General features: G+C 45.0%; 1 protein-coding gene across 9 annotated transcripts in view; it reads right to left on the bottom strand.

Annotated features, from left to right (window-relative positions):
• PITPNM2 (phosphatidylinositol transfer protein membrane associated 2) overlaps positions 1–16,754 on the bottom strand; it is a 177,862-nt gene that overhangs the window by 30,079 nt on the left and 131,029 nt on the right. For 8 of the 9 annotated variants that reach the window (XM_090063322.1, XM_090063329.1, XM_090063326.1 and 5 more), the window contains 6 exons: positions 13,179–13,283; positions 12,070–12,140; positions 7,461–7,705; positions 6,755–6,944; positions 5,721–5,840; positions 4,652–4,863 (listed from right to left, as the gene is read on the bottom strand). In XM_090063322.1, coding sequence (XP_089919448.1) covers positions 4,652–4,863; positions 5,721–5,840; positions 6,755–6,944; positions 7,461–7,705; positions 12,070–12,140; positions 13,179–13,283 — 943 coding nt within the window. The remainder of the gene's footprint in view (positions 1–4,651; positions 4,864–5,720; positions 5,841–6,754; positions 6,945–7,460; positions 7,706–12,069; positions 12,141–13,178; positions 13,284–16,754) is intronic. The other variant, XM_090063327.1, reaches the window with a different exon arrangement.

The following is a 16,754-nucleotide window of genomic DNA, read 5'->3' as shown; positions in this document are numbered from 1 at the left end:
TACACTGACTTTGCCCCAAAGAGCTTGACAAACATTTGCACCATGTAGAATCAGCTCTGTAACCATGAGATAAATTGCATTTATCACACACCTGTGACACCCATACCTTCACTCCATCTGCGTATCCATATTTGTTAGTGTTACCAGCATCCTAAACACCCCGTAAACCCAGCCCTTCAAACAGCTGCAGTGAAAGCATACAACACCTGCCACTTAGTCTTTCTTTTTAGCCTGTACAGTATCCAGTGTCTCCGTAAATTCAATGGATCTGAAGTGAAGGCCAGGTGTTTCTAGGCTGAAAGGTCTAATAGGCCTAGAACTGCCAAAGACCTGAGAGACAGGAGAGCTGGGAAACACCACCCTCCCCTCCCCACTTCCAACAGGATGCAGCACTTGCTTCTATTCTAGATCTGGTGGGCTGCAAGATATCAGATGTTAAATATCACGATGCTATCATTTAGAAAGAGGTTATTTTAGGGAGTAATAAGAGGTCTCTAAAACGTCAGAGACATAATTTTCCTGTCTGCCATGGTCTGCAGGGTCAGACTAAGTCAACCTGGCTGGAGTGGTATTATTATTTAGAGCTGGAGGGATTAAATGACAGAGGGCCAGTTGAGAGCAGCCGAATTGATTTTAAAGCTGTGTGTAACAGAGCTGAACAAATTCTTCTGTAAAATATGTGGGATAAATGAATGACATGAGAGCTTGGTCTCAGGGAGAAGTTTGCTGGCATGAAGTGAGAGAGGATGCACGTTGTGCTGCCCTTCCAGACCCCGTGCCTGCCACACGATGAAGTTCTACCTGGGTCACTGCAACTTGCTGGATCTCTACAAGCAACAAGGAGGCTGCTCTCCACGTGCCTCAAAGTCCTGCTACCGCTGCCTTGCGAGTACCCCATATGAAGCATGCCCTTGTGTACACCTTGGTGCTTAGAGGAACCTTTGCCCATGTCTGTCATTGGAGCAGGCTAATCTGATGAAGCAGCAGCTGTGAATCGCACACTCAGTTGGGAAGAAAGTAAACTGGTTTCACTCCAATCATCTCATTCTGGTGAGTGATACAGTGTCCCACAGGGACAGCACAGTCACCAACCACCAGTGCTAATAAAACCTTTGCCCCAGAGCAGAGCTGTCATGTATTCTCCCCCTTTCTCTCTCTTCACACATGCACACACAAAAGCATTACTCTATTTCTAGAGCTTTGTTACCAACAGCAGCCCATTATTAAGTTCACTTATTGTATACATAAATATCATTGAGGAAGGAAAAAAAAAAGTCAAAACAGTGGCATCAAAACCCTGAGCATAATAGAAGATTACAGCAGTGACAGCTAGAACAAGCCTGTTTCCCTTCCCATGATGAGCGCCTGTCTCCCTGGGGTCAGGCTGCTGCATGCTGCTGCACGATGCTAGAGTGCATCTGGAAAAGGACAATCCTTTGGTGAAACTGGAGCAGTTTTAGCTGTCAGACCTGTGATGCCTTGCTTGGTTATGTATAATGAATACAAAACAGTTTGTAATGAGAGAGGAACCAATGATTCAAACAAATACACAAAACACCAGGTTGTGTATAGACCCAATGTATTATGGCAGGACATGGTTTTCTAGATAGGGACAAATTTTACTTGACACTCCCAGCACGTCCTGTGGGGAACAAGAGAAGGCACAACCTAATAATCTATTTGGACAGTTTTTCTCATTTTACTGGACGTTCATCAGTCCTTTTAGGAGTCAAAGGACTGAGAGGAGAGGGGAAATCAGAATCCATCATGCTTCCAGCAGCCTACAGTAATCTGTTCTCCTTTTCAAATGCAATAGAGGCATTGCATGCATCAATTAAGAAAAAACCTAACGGGCTTCAGAAACAAAATCAACTAATTTCCAAAGTGCAACACTGCAGAAATACTCTAGCTTTCAAGGACTGAATTTAAAGAGGAGAGAGCAGTTGTATCCTCAGATGATGCTCAGCCTTTGCTGGGCTTTGTCCCAGGGAAGTGGGTAAGCATCAGAACACGAATGAAAATTAATCTGTACTTGGCTCGTGTTCGAGTCTATACTGGGCACCGATCAAAAAGTCTCCATATGCCAGACTGCCCAGATGATACACGTTGACTGTGCTTGTTAGGAAATCTCGGATCTCTCCTGCCAAAAGCGACATTACGCTGGGTTCTGGTTTTTATAAGGAACGCCATTACTAGTGATAAAATGATGCACTGATAGCACATTGTTCTGATCACCATGCTGACAGCGTACCACAACACAGTAATCGGTTCAACAACGTAAACACCCTGTTCACACACCCCATAGAGAAGAGGAAAGCACAGTGTGCCTGAATTCCCTGTTGCGGGGTGCAATCTGCTCTGCACAGCAGAGGGAAGGGGTCGTAAACAGGACTGGTGCATGTGGCCCCTGCACTGGCATCCTGCTCAGGGAAAGAACGAGAATGGCCAGTTCCTGCCATGGGGAGTGACTCATCTTTGATTTCCCCTCAGGTGCCACTGGCAGCAAAGGTGGATTTGGAAATAAATGAAACAGAAGGTGTAAAGGCAAAATAATTACTGTCCGCTCCTGCAGCCAGCAGCACAGCCAAGGAGAATGCCTGACTAATGAGAGGCTAAAGCCATTCCTCAAAGTCCTACACGCTGGGAGCAGAAAAAATGGTTTGGAGAGAGGAAGCAGAAGAGAACCAGTTACAGGGAACATTTGGATAAAGGCACTGCACTGTGGCAGCTACAGCATCTATAGCCCACCCTGGTCCCAGTATTCATCCCACAGAGCAGACACACATGCCAGATGCCACACCAGGCCACCCTTCAACTCAGGCCTGGGTATGACCCTCTGACCTCAAGAGCAAGCTGGGAGGAGGAAGCAAACTGTTCCAGCTCGACCAGCATTTGCTTCTCTCATCCAGGAAGCTGTCCTGATAAGAAATTCATTGCCTTCTGGAAAATAGACAAAATGCTCATTGGTATCCTAAATGCAGTCATCTTTTTAAATAAAGCATCTCTATGCCGCAACCACATTCACTTTGGATACTTTCCCTCTGGTATAAACCTTTCAGTAGAGGGCCTCAGACAAGAGAGTGCAGAGTTAGAAGATAAGGGCACCTATTCACATGCAGCGAGGCTGCTCTGACGTGCTGTAATTACAGCACATTGGAGCAGACTAGGTTAATCGAGTCTCCTGGAGTGTGGTAATTACTGCGCTCCAGCATCACATGCATCAGTATCCCCATGCTGAAAAATGGCAGCAAGGACGCTTTAACTAAAGTTCATGCAATGAGCTTTAGTTAAAGCGCCCCCACCACCATTTTTCAGCGCAGGGATGCTGATACACATGACGTTCCAGGCGCTTTAATTAGAGTGCCTTGCAGAGCCACTCTAATTTAAAGGGCCACTCTCTCCCCCACTCCCAGAGCATGTGTATAAACACCCAAAGAATGTAAGAATTGCCATTTACAGGGGCAGACCATAGATCCACCTGGCCAGTATCTTGTACCACACAGTGATAAAGAACAGATGCTGAAAGGGAGAGTGACCTGGATCTGACCAGGATTTTTTCCACTGTTCCTCTCCTACTTGCAGCCTCCAGCATTTAAGGTCTCAGAAGTTCTGATTCAGAGCCCATGCCCCTCATGCCCACGCTCAATAGCTACTGAAGCCTTTTTCCTCCAAAAATTTCTCCAAACCCTTTTTGAACCTGGTTAAACTGTCCAATTCCATAACACCTGGTAGCAATAAGTTCCACACTTTAATGCCACACTATGTGAAAAAGAACGTCCTTGTGTTTGTTTTAAACTTACCACCTACAAGGTTCATGTGTGACCCCTGGTTCTTGTATTGTGAGAGGTAGTAAATAATAAATCCCTATTTACCTTTTCACCATTTACTATTTTGTCAAGTCCTTCCTCAAACATCTCTCTTTAAGCCAAACAGGCCTAGCCTCTTTAGTCGCTCCTCATGGGGAAGACGAATCATCTGTGTTGCCCTTCTCTGGTTCTTCTATATCCTTCTGAGGTGTAGGGACCAGAACTGAGCATGGTATTCAAGGTGTGGATGCACCCTGGATTTATTAAGGGGCATGATGATACTTTCTGTTTTGTTTACAATTCCCTTCTTAATAATCCCTAATATTTTGCTTGCCTTTTTGATGGCTGTTGGAACAAGGACCCATTAGACAGTGGACAGCAAGGCCTGATAAAGTGTATAGGCGTCTTTGCTTGTCACTCAGTGGAATGGGAGAGCTCAAGTAGAGGCAGTCTGGGGCTCTCCTATTCCACACACTGAGGGAAGAACTGCAGCCAGAACAGAACGGCTCCAGCTCGGAGAAGCAATCCTTCAACAGTGTCTAAGTGGTGGCAGGGTTTAGTCCTAAGACACCATCAGTCCTCCCACTGAAACCTGGAAATTTCATCAATAACCACTGGAAAAATGTAGCAGTGTATTTAAAGTAGCACCAACCCATGGCATCATGCTTAATAGCCCGTAATTTCCCTGTGAACTCAACACTCCTTACTGGAACCTAAGCACATCTGATAGTCTGTAACCCTTTCCTCCAGCTTACTCCCTGCAGACCTGTAAGACAACATCAAAACTTCAGGGGAGCACCCCTCTTGCCTCAGGAGCTGCCGACTTGATTCCTTTGAAGCCTCACCTTGATAGGAATGCCTGATGTTGCTTTATTGTGTCTAGTTCGTAGGTTGACGAATCACTCCTTTTTCGTGGCAGTTGCCGCTTTGGATCCTCTCCATTGCTGCGAGGAATGTCAATGTTGCTCCGGCTGAGGTGTCTGCTGGCTTCCAGATTGGAGCTGGTGGAACAGTAACTGTTGTTCACAGCTATTCCAGGGGACAAGAGGTCGGTGTCCTAGGGTATGAAGTGCACAGACTTAAGCATCAGAGAGCTGAGTTGCAAGGGCTCCCATGTTACATCTTCCCTCTTCAAACATCCCCACTGCCTCTCCATCTGCTCCAGCATCTAGCTGAAGTCTATCTAATCTCTCACTCAATCAGATGGTTTCCTAAGGCACCCAGGGTATCTCTGTAAGCCCCTTGATCTGAGCTATTTTACCTATCTCACAGTAGCTCCAAGAAGAGGAAGAAAAATCCCCACCAATCTGAATCTCCGTTCATGCTTCAGCAGCAACTGAATCTGTCTGGTAGAACAGGATGTTGGTTATAGTCGGAGAGAAGTAGGGATAGAAGGGCCCCTCCAGAGGTCATCTAGTCCAAACCCTGCCTGAGGCAGGATCAGCCCTATCCAGTTCTAGGCTCAGAACATCCTAGTATATGGAATTTTAATTTAATAAATGTCTGAAAACAATTAATTTGTGATCTACAAGCCTCAAACTGAGAAGCCAGTAAACTAGCGTATAACTAGAAGCAACACGACATGTCAGTGTGTGTCATGTAATTGGACAATAACTGAATGGGAGGAAAGCAGACATGAATGCTCAGCTACAATTACAGGTCACTTAGAAGAAAGAACATTGTTCTTTCAAACAGACCTCATAAATAAAATGGGAAATGATTAGGAACTCTTCAAAACACACTTATATGCTTCAAGAAGCAGGTTAGCAGCCCCCTCTGGTAATAAGGTACAGGATGACTAGAAGCAAAACTAGAGAGACTGGCAGTGGAGTACTCTCTTCTCTCCATAACTGGCGGGTGGTGATGTTGTAATGCTAAGTGTCAGCCCAGCTGGTGTGTGGTGTAGTGCCTTACCTGCACGCTCACCACGCTTCCTCGCCGGCTGCTGTTTTGGCTCTCAGACACAGTCTGATTGCTGTAACATAAGGCATCAAACCCCAGGATTCCTCCTACGCAGTCCCCTACTAAGCAGACCTGAAAAAGCAAACAAAAGTAGAAAAATGCAACCCCTTGGTTTCAGCTCACAGAGATAAGCACAGGAGTAAAGCATTTAAACTTGAGAAAACACAAACCCTCATGTTTACCAGCTTTGCTGCTTAGATAACATCCCCAACCTCTTGGCAACCCAAGCTGTAAAGGCCTTACTGGCCATCATATCTCAGACTGGCAAGTCCTAGGTTAACAGACCTTATATTAGGCTGGAAGCTGCCTTAAGAGGTTTTTAGCCATGAAGTACACAGTTGCAGTTTCAGGAGCAAATCTGACCCAACTTCCTCCTACGTAGGGGGAGAGGGCTTTGAAATCCATGAGTAAAAGAAGTTGGAGCACTTGTGATATACACAGCGGCAGCATGGCTTCTCTGTAGGGCTCAGGTCCAGTGCCTCCCTCAGCAGTTCCCTATGTGACTTGACTTAACCTTTCTGTGCTTCAGTTGTAAAAAGGCCTGATAACACTAAGCAAAGTCACAGCAACATAGTGGAGTTAAACACAACAGAGACTGTGAGCCTCTTGGGTACCATGCGAATAGGGACTAAGTACATACCTAAGGCAGGTAGAGATCATTCACTACTACACCGGTGCAGAGGTATGTCAAACCCAAAGTGTCTTTTAAATCACTTCACATTTCTATGGCTAAGTTCCATTAACTTGATCTTTGCTTTCATTCTTATTATGATTCATCTCGAATAGGTTTGCTGGGCAGCATGAGATAAATTATTCTAACAACCAAACCAGGAAAAAACCGGCAACAAAACACCCAAATCGCTGTTCATAGCCCAGCTCAATCAAGCTTCTGCAATTCTTCTATGAGATCAATAAAAACAGCTTAAGAGAAAAGCAGCTTTACTTGTTTTCGGTTTGATTGTTACTAAAACCAACAACTCACTCACCTGTCCAGTGAACGATGTGCCTTCCTGTGATTTGATGAAGTCACTGTAAGCTTGATTGGCTCTCAGAATCACTGTGGCTACTGCTTCCTGATACTGGGGGGATGATGTGGCTAGCAGAGGAAGGGCAGCAAGAGGAATGTGATCCTGACTGTTGGAAAGGCAGCCTTCATCATAGCTGTAAGGGCTGAGGCTGAATACAGGAGAGGAGATAAGAGAGACAGGGCTTTGACATCTGGACCAGAGAATACCATTTGCAGTCAACATAAGCAGTGTTTTGGATCATTAAAGACAAAAATTTGAAGGGCAAAACTTAATGTGTTCTACTGCCAACGGCAATGCACTATGGCAGGAGAAAGCGCATACACATACACCCCTCTATCAGAAATTCATTTATATTGTCAGAATGACCCTTGGTCAATAAACTCTGTGCATTCAAGCCAACTGATTTATTTATTAGTCAGAATAAATCAATTCATAACATTTGGGGCCACACTGCTGCTGTATTCATTGCAGCCAAGTACAGAGTTGAGACTGGGCAGCTTCCTGGTTTATTTATAAAATGTGTTCCCAAAGCATGTGCACAGCTTTCATCAATCTCATGCATCCTCATCAAACACAGATCTTATCCCAGAGCGTGAACAACAGATGCACTGTAAGAGAGTACAATTTAACGCTTCTCCCCCCACAAAAAGTGGCACTAACTTACTTAGACACCAGTGAAAAGGCTTCTGAGCAGATGGCCGGGCAAGGGACTAGCTTGATAGCAATATGTCCAAGAGCAGCTGGGTAATGCACTCTCATGACCGTGTCAAACACTGTTGTGATGGTATTGACGTCCCCTTGTTTAGAACTCTGATCACCACTTCCTGTATCCAGGATGTTCCCCCCATGGAGTACCAGGATGAGGACATGGATTTTGCTTGGCTGCATTAATGGCTGTGCAGATTCATCCTAAACGAAGTGTAGCAAAATGATTTATTTGCCCAAGAGTTATGATCATGTAACACTTTCCATTCCCAAATTCTTTATATACAATAATCCCACCCCTCAACAGCAAGGTACATGCTTGTCCATACAAAAAACAGGCAAAATACTTCCTTGTGATGCAATAAGCAGGGTGTTTCCAGTAGAAACACAGAAGTACTAATGTCACCATTCTGGCATTGAAACCTCATCTGGAACATGTACAGTTCTAGTCACCTGCATTCAAGAAAAATCAATTCCAAGTGGAACACGAGCAGAGAAGAGCTCCTTGAGAAGACAAGATTAGCATAGCTCAGCTTGTTATGCTAGAAAAACAAAAGCTGAGGAGTGCGATTATTGCTCTCAAGAAATAGGTTGAAGCAGAGGAGAATACCATAGAAAGAAGAATTTGTCAAGTTGTACAGCGCAGGAATAAATTAGAATAAGCTGGCCAGGAATTAACTTAGGCAGGAAATAAGGGGTGCTTGTACATGTGATGGTCGTCACGATGTACACATGATGAAAATGGAATTTGCGTGGTTTAATGGCGTCACTCATTACACGTGCGCCAGTTTTGGGGGTTTTAAATGACTTTGCATCATTGTAAACTAGATTACATCTGGCTGTAATTTGGTTTGCAACATTGCAAAGTGCAACGATGCAGCTGTCAGCTTGCCCCTGGCCACGGGAAAGGCAGCCAGGCTCTACGCAAAAAACGGGTTGGACCCCTCCCCGCTTCTGCCTTCAGCAAGTGCCTGGCTGCCACAGGCACCTGCTGAAGGCAAAAGGTGGAGAGGGGCCTGATCCTTTTTTTGTTTTGTTTTCAGGGAGCCTGCCCAGGGGTGAGCTGCCAGTGGGATGAGCTGCGGAGGGCCCCAGTCTTTCCCTCTGCGTCAGCGACACCTCCCGGACAGGCTGCTAGTGGGTGGGTGCTGGAAGCCTGGGCAAGCTCAGGGAAGCATGGGCTTGGCGGGCTTCCAGCACCCTGTGCACCATCCCCACCACCTTCTCCAGCCACCAGCAAACCCAGACGCCCTTCTGCTGCCTTCCCGCACTGCCCCAGGAGCAAGTCATCCCATTCCTGGGCAGTCCCAGGCAGCGGGAAGGTGGCGGGGACAGTGCACAGAGTGCTGGAAGCCCTTGCTGGGCTCGGAAAAGAGTTGGATCTGGCTGGTGTTGCCTCCAAGCTGGGGCAGCACCCAGCCCGCTAGCAGCCCACTTGGGCAGCCCCAGGGGGCACCGCCACCACAAAGTGAAGGACTGGGGCTCCCAGAGCTCAGGGGTTGCTCAGCCCACTGGCAGCTCACCCCCCAGCCATGGGAGAGGCATGCAGACACTGGGGTGGGGGGGAACGACACACAAAAGGATCGGGCCCCTCACCACTTCTGCCTTCAGCAGGCGACTGCAGAAGGCAGCGAGGGGCCTGATCCTTTTTTCCCCCACCCAACAGAGCCTGCCTGCCTCTCCCATGGCTGGGGGATGAGCTGCTTGAAGGCTCAGTTGCCTCTGAGCTGCGGGGACCCAGTCCTCCCCTCCACAGCGGTGGCACCTCCTGGGGCCACCCAAGCAGGCTGCTAACAGGCTGGGTGCTCCCCCAGCTCAGAGGCAGCACCCAGCCTGATCTAACCGTTCCCCGAACCCGCCCAAGGAGCAGCTCCCAGTGGGTTCCCCCAGCAGGCAGGCTTGGGGAATAGTTGGATTGGGGCTGAGTGCTGCTACCAAGCGAGAGCAGCACCCAGCCCGCTAACAGCCCACTCGGGCAGCCCCAAGAGGCACCACAGCCACAGAGGGAAGGACCAAGGCCCCCTGCAACTCAGTGTGGCTTTTAAGATGGAGCGGGATCAGCTTATGAAAGGAATTACATGCCATGCTTGCCTGAAAGAGTAGAAGCCTGGAGTAGATGACCCGAAATGTCCTTCCGTGCTGTATACAGTATAAGCTTGTGTGTAGCAAGATACCTAACTGCAGAGAACCGCATCATTTCCAGCCCAAGAAAGGATATGTTTAAAAAACCCAAACAACATCTTATTCTGTTCCAAAGGGCTAAGAGAGAATGCCATTTCTCTACAAGCTTGTATAACAACCGTTCAAACTGGCAGCACATTACTGAATAGCTGGGTAACAATGGTTAAAGCTGGTTAAACTAGAATCTCAAAAGGGAGTTGTGCAATCTCCTTGTTTACTAATACCTGCTGTGTCCAAGGGCTCCATGCATCTTAAAGGTATGATCATACGACAATGCAGAAACCATAGATTCATACATCCATCTTTCTTTCTACGACTTTGTTCTCTAGGGCAGTGGTTTTCAACCTCTTTATCTGTGGCCCCCTAAAAAAATTTGAATGGACATGTGGACCCCTTTGGAAATGTCAAATGGAGATGCGGACCCCTCTAAATTGTAAGTGTAGGTATTCACGTACTTTTGATTGATCACAGTCATCCTTTGCGGAGCCCTAGACATAGTCCGCAGACTCCCAGGGGTCCGAGGACCACAGGTTGAAAAATACTGCTATATGGTAATGGAGGCTACAGTCTAAAACTTAACAGGTTCTCACATGCTCTGTCTTTTGGAACTTTTTTTTCGTGCTTTTGGCTGTCACAAAGCTATGACTTTTTCTCATGAAATATCAGTAAAGCAACTAAAAATCCTAATTCTTTCTTGAATGGGCAATTGCAATGCAGGATCTCCCCTTGCTTTTGGAGAAGCCAGGTCCAAGAGAAACGTGTCCACCTGTAACATGGGAGAACAATACTTGCCCAACTCAAAAGCACTTTGAGATTCGTAGCTCTAATGGCAGGAGGCCTCCAAACATAACATAGGCTTTAGAATTTTATTTGGCAATTCCTGCTTCAAGACTAAGCCTTCCAGTTCATTTACACGGTCTTTAGAAAGAGGTGCAGGCTTAGAAAGAGAAGATTTAAAGTGCAAGGGAATATGCTGCACCCCTTTGTTAAGTTGTTCCCCTGACTAATCACCTCTCAAAAAGCTGAGCCTTATTACTGGTCAAAAGTAATCTTTGGATGAGATGCTGTCAAAAGACTATGCCATATTATTTTGGCCCATTAAGCTGTGCAAATTACCACACTTAGTAATATGCAACCCTGCGGTTCCCGTAACACTGACTCTGGTTTGGAAATTCATGGCCAGAAGCACAGAAAGAGCTCTTTGGCTGAGCCACTCCTGACAAGAAGGTTTGAAATGAGTCACCATGAGTCACTACCAAGCCCAGATCCTCTGAATGTTTCTTGGCAACTGTTTGTAGACAGACTCCTTTCTTCTCAAGTTCATTAACCTCCGCTCCAGAAGGAAACAGGGAATTTCTGATGAAAGGAGGGGCGATTCAGACTCCACAAGTTCCAAGTATAAGAGAAAGGACCCACAACCTGTTTCTTGAACTACAACTACCCTTTAACAAGCAAGGCCTGTTGAAAACTCATCAAATAAAAGAGTGGGTGCCACCCAGTAAAGGAACTAAATGTTTGTAATTCACAGATTTTCAGAGGACTCTCTTACTCCCTCCCTTTATTTGTGAACACTGATTATTATCTATAGCAATGCTGATTTTTCCACGTTTTTTCCTAGAATGATCTTTTCAAAACAAAATTAGAAGGATCCATACATGCATAGGTGGGTTGGAGGAGAGTACGGTTAGTCACATGCTGATCTTTGATGGCCCCCTGGGTGAGGTGGGGGGAAAAGCCTTGCCCCGCTCACCCAATACTGAAGATGAGTTCAAACTACAATAGGTAATTTTAAGGTCACAAATCTCCAGAAAGTCCAGGCTGTTTGGATTCAGGGTTCTGGTTTGGGGCTACAGTCTATGATCAAGCTGGAAAAGTGGTTCTGTACAGCGCACTGAGTGCTATTTCTGGATATGGTTGGTGCTAGGTTAGTACATGTCAGAGGACAGGTACCTGCAGCATACCATGCTGTCTAGAGACACCTGAGCTATAACAGCTACCGGACCCAATGCAGATCATTTATCTTGCTTCTCAGTACTGTTCTAGCATGGCTTATAATAGTTTCTGGAACCTGAGCTAGCTCCAGTATCTCAACCTACTACTGCAGCGTGCAGGTAGACATACACATAGGATTCCAGCAGTGTCTTTCAGTTGTAAACTACAGTCACTGTTGCCTATGTGCTATTAACAATTTTGTGCAGGTGACTACCTTGGTGGGGAGACTGCATAAGCATTGGTAGGAATTAACTCCATGGCACAGAGGTGCAAGAGGGACCACTCAACTACACACAGAAAATATCTGTTGCAATGTAGGAGGCCATTTCCTCCACCCCTACATCAGTAACATTTTATAAACAAGGGTTTTATTTAGATGCAATCTGGGCGCTTACTTCAATTATGCTCAGCCTTTCCACGCTGGAGCCAATATGGTATTCTGCTGACGGTTCGTGATACAAGTCATCTGGAATTAAAGAGATTTGAAACGTAAGTAGAGTGTCAAACTCCTTTTTGCCAAAGCAGGTATTTCTTGATCACAGCTAAGCCGACACTTTGCGACACATTCCACATCAAGACCCTATTCCCATCTACCCAAATCCCCCATTCTCATTTAGCAATATGGGAAAGTCAGGGTATTTGTACTTTCAACACTTTTTCACAAAATCAAGGAGCTGCATCTTCATTAAATTGAATAACTAGATCTCTCTATCCTACTCTCTCTTTAGCATGGAGGTTTTTGTTGAAAACCCCCCCAAAAAACCTATGTGTGGAAACCCTGTTGATGTAGGAGAAGACACAGCACATATAAAAAAACAGCCCACATTCAGACAGCCTGAGAAGACATAAGTCCACTAAATAAATGCAAGCTGCTAATTGCAAAAAAGTCATATAGTGGTAGGGTAACAGTACCGCATGTACTTCTCAGTTAGGTGTAGAGAAGCAATGCGAGGCAGTCTCGCACAACTGTTAGAAACAACCACGCTGCACGAATTAGAAAGCGGCTGGAACTACACTGTGAGACCAGGGTTTGCTTTGCTCTTCTGCCTGCTTTGTCTTCTGATCACTGCATAACTGGAGGAATCAGTCTAACTTAACAAGTCAATTTTCAAAACCTTAAAATGACCAAAGGGAAGAAAACGTTATAAGTACAGAGGACACAGGTGAGACTGCTAAGCCTTCCCTAAAAGCAACTCTGGATGTGTGGAGAGGGAGCAAAGACAAACAATATCCAAGGAAAGTCTGGGTGATCAAAGGCCATATCGGAGGATTTCACTGTTGTAACAACAGACCCACTGGAAAAACAAACTGACGTGGAAAAGAAGGGAGCTGAGTTCTCCCTGTTTCCGATCCCTGCTGGACGGGGCAAGGCCTTTTCACCCTGTGCCTCTGTGTCTCCATTTGCCTCTGTCTCCAACTATACCTTCTTCAGGATTCTTGCGAAAGTTAAATTAAGTGGCCAGGAAAAACTACATGTGGTGTTAAGTAAAGAGAAATAAATTACCCTGGACATCATCGCACTCAGGAGTTTCAATTTTATCCATCAGATCATTGGAACTCCATTTGGTTATTTCTTTTGGGAACAGTTCTTCATTGTCAGACAAATCCTCTTTAAAGAGAGATAGAAAAAGCGTTTTTAAATGCATGCACACTTACACGGATTTATCTGCGTGTAGATACGCACATAAAGAATATCTAAATAAAACCCCCTGCAAATCTTAATTAATTCTGAGTAAGAGCATTAAAACTGGAGTCAACTGTTTAAACACTATGTTGATCTTTAAAATGTATTTTGCTGTCAACCAAAAAGACTGATCACATAGCTCTAAAGTGCACATAAATAGTCTGAAATGCAGTTCACTGTCTAAATCCAAGTGCATTTTCCTTGCCACGTTGTCTACCTTGCACTACTTTGTGACACTGTGAGGCAATGCTAATTAGGCAGCACATTTTACTCCCAACAGTCAGGGGTGGACAAAGCAATCCCCGTCGTTTGCCCTTCATAACTCCCAGAGGTGTTGCAAAGCTTAGCTAACTTTTTTGTCTAGCTCTCTGAGTTAAAGGGTGCTAAGTCTCATTATTATTAATACCACCAGTATCTGAAGCAGTGTAAGGAATAAAGGCAATTTAACTCCACGGGCTATTTCTGGCCTTGGAACATTTTAATTGGTCTAAGTCTGAAGCTAGTTAAATTTAGAAAGAGCAACAAGATAGAGAACTTTGCCTAAACTTATGTTTTATGTTGAAAATGGGCTGGAAATCCTAGAGAGACAGCCCTAATGCACACTAGGAAAGGTCTGGAAATATAGTTATGCCTACTACAATTACAAGACGCTGTACCAGCAACAGCTCTTTTTTGCTGGCATTATTGTGCCTGTGTGTGTGCTTGCACTAGTGTTCAAGTGCTGTAGAAAACTAATCAACCTCCAAGCAACATGACAGTGACAGCAACGGTGAAGGCAAGCCTAATTCCAGGTCTATAATTCTGAATCTGCAAGCTGCCAGGGGTGGCCCCATTGACCAGACAAGGGCACAGATCGGCTGAAGTGCCCTCTGATACCAGGAGGCCACTGTACGCACTGGAAATGTTGAACAAGGACATCGCACAGACTGAAGCCGAAAACACAAGACTGTTTCATGCTGGCTTCGGCACACAAAAAAAATCCTTTTGCATCCCCTTTAAAAAAATAGTGATGGTTTGGGGACCCAAGAGACATTTCCATGCCATGCCCTTATAAACTAACCTGCAGGCCCATCAACCTTGAAAGCAGATGGGCTCTTTTCCCCCTCCCCATGCATTTTGACACTTGGCAGCTGGTGCATATTACATATTTTTTCCCACCCCGTGAAGAGGATTTAGTAAGCCCCACCAGCAAAACTGGCTCTACTTTTCAAATGCAGTGTGCAAAAGAAACTACTGGGTTTGCTGTTTACTAGTTATCTTCCTATGAGCTATCTCCATCAATCAGTCAAGCAGGACTAGCAGCTGGGCTTGCTGTAATCAACACAGTTATCCAGAGACTTCTTTAATATTCCTGGTCCAGACTTGAGAAAGATCGTAGCGAAGTAAATCCTGACTGTGAACAGTGTAAGAACCTGTGTTGCCAGACAGCGCAAGCAAGCATGGATCCTCATTTAACCTTCACCTCCAAGAAGAGCTTCCTCATTACCCCTCATTCATTTTTCTGTTCCGATGTCAGGATTTTTGGGTATGACCTTATCAATGTGCCAAAACGCTCCTGAGAAGTGCCGAGTAACTTCAGCTCCTGCTGACATGAGGCAAGGGAGCGTGCTTCTTGTAGGAGTGCACCTAGATAAATAACGTCTTTCCAAAGAGCAACAGATTAAATATTAATCAAACAAGACCCCAGCTGGTAGTGGCCAGCTGACATCATGACTAGCTGGTGATCTATGGGAAATGAACAATGCTTTCCATCCAGCATCTGACAGACGTGCCATAATGATCATTAAAAGACACTTCATTAAAAGACATTCAAAGCTTCGAAAATAGGTCTGCGGATGGGCAGGCAGCTGAGGCTCAGGACAGATCTCAGTTCTACCCCTGGCTCTTCACACTTATCCTCATGGTGCCTCATTTACCCCTCATCTAAAAGACAGAGAACAAACCACTTCCCCACTATCTGGGGAGTTTTCTGAGGCTTAAATATGAACTTTAGTTAAACACATTGAACTCCGTGGAAGGACAGAAGCTATATCGTTATTCTAACCCCTGCTTCTTTTATGCAAGAGAAACCCTACCAGGCAGGCTGCTCATGCCGAAAGGCTAGCTTTCTTTGAAGACCATCTCTATGACAGTGGAGCGCTCCTCACTCCAATACTAAAGAGCAACCAATTTGTAGCATCTCAGATCTCCATGCGACAATGAAATAAAAGGCAGCATTTTAGGGAAACTCGATTTGAAATTGCATTTATTCCTGTGATGGCAAGTTAATCTGTTTTGGAAATGGCATGTATGGCTTCATGCCTACCGTTTCTCTCCTGAAAAGTTAAATTTGTAAATTTAACTAAGAGTTACACACAGAATAATGTCTGCAATTCCAGACTCGGTCTCAAAGATATAAAAGCTGTAATCTTCCAAGTCATGGGTGCCATACAGTTATTAATAAGATCATTAGTTGGAAGGCTCTCAAGATCAGGAACAAAAACGATTTTGATATACTATTCTTTCAAACACAAATCTGATAAGCAGCTAAGAGAGTTATATAAAGGGGGCTGAATGCACTGCTTGGCAAAAACCGTTTATTTTTAGGTGCTTCTAATAACACCTCAACCGTAAAGATAGCGACCTGGAAATTGTCATGGCAACATGCCATTTCATTTTTTAACTACAGCATAAAAACTTAACTTAATCTGATTTTGCTCTGCAGAGCGACTACGCGTGCGGGTTACGCGACCTGATACAGGATAGGCAGGCAAAACCGTGTGCGCCAAACAGATCGAGAACAAAAAAGGGAGATTAAATTGTGAGCTTCTCCAGCAACTTAATCTAAATATTGAACTCATTTCCTTGAGAGGTTTAATTATAGGTCTGACTGCTGCTTAAGTGATCGCGGAATGGAATATTACTCCTGTTATTAGAACTTATTACAGTACAGATATTAGATATTACTATATTTGTCCCTCTCTTTACCAGAACACGCCTGCAAACGAGAACAGGTCGGGAGTCTAATAAGATAAAATCTTTTGGGGCTCAGACTCCACTTGCTGTATTGCAAGAAGATCTGTGTGTGTATTGGAAGCTTTTATGAGTAGCTTTAAACAGCATTGACTCATATCCTAGTGCACACTTAGTTTCCATGGTACTGGCCTCTCCTACAGTATTAACTGTAAATGATGTTCAATCCTTATTCACAAACTCAGTACAGTTGCGGTCCAATCAGAGACAGCTGCAGCTCAGGAGGTAGCAGGTGGTCACCACCCCAAAGAGAGTTGCCTTAATCTAACCATTTAGAACATTGATTTAAAAACCAAAACCCCAGCAAATTAAACACTCATTTCAAACTAGACTGAACAGAACACCATCATTATACAAGGCGGACAAATTCTGCGCTGGCAGGGG

Source organism: Crocodylus siamensis, chromosome 9, assembly GCF_052110815.1.
Source record: "Crocodylus siamensis isolate JL-2025a chromosome 9, ASM5211081v1, whole genome shotgun sequence".
Taxonomy (NCBI): domain Eukaryota; kingdom Metazoa; phylum Chordata; order Crocodylia; family Crocodylidae; genus Crocodylus; species Crocodylus siamensis.
The sequence above is the reverse complement of the archived record's forward strand: the minus strand, read 5'-3'. Positions and strand labels throughout refer to the sequence as shown.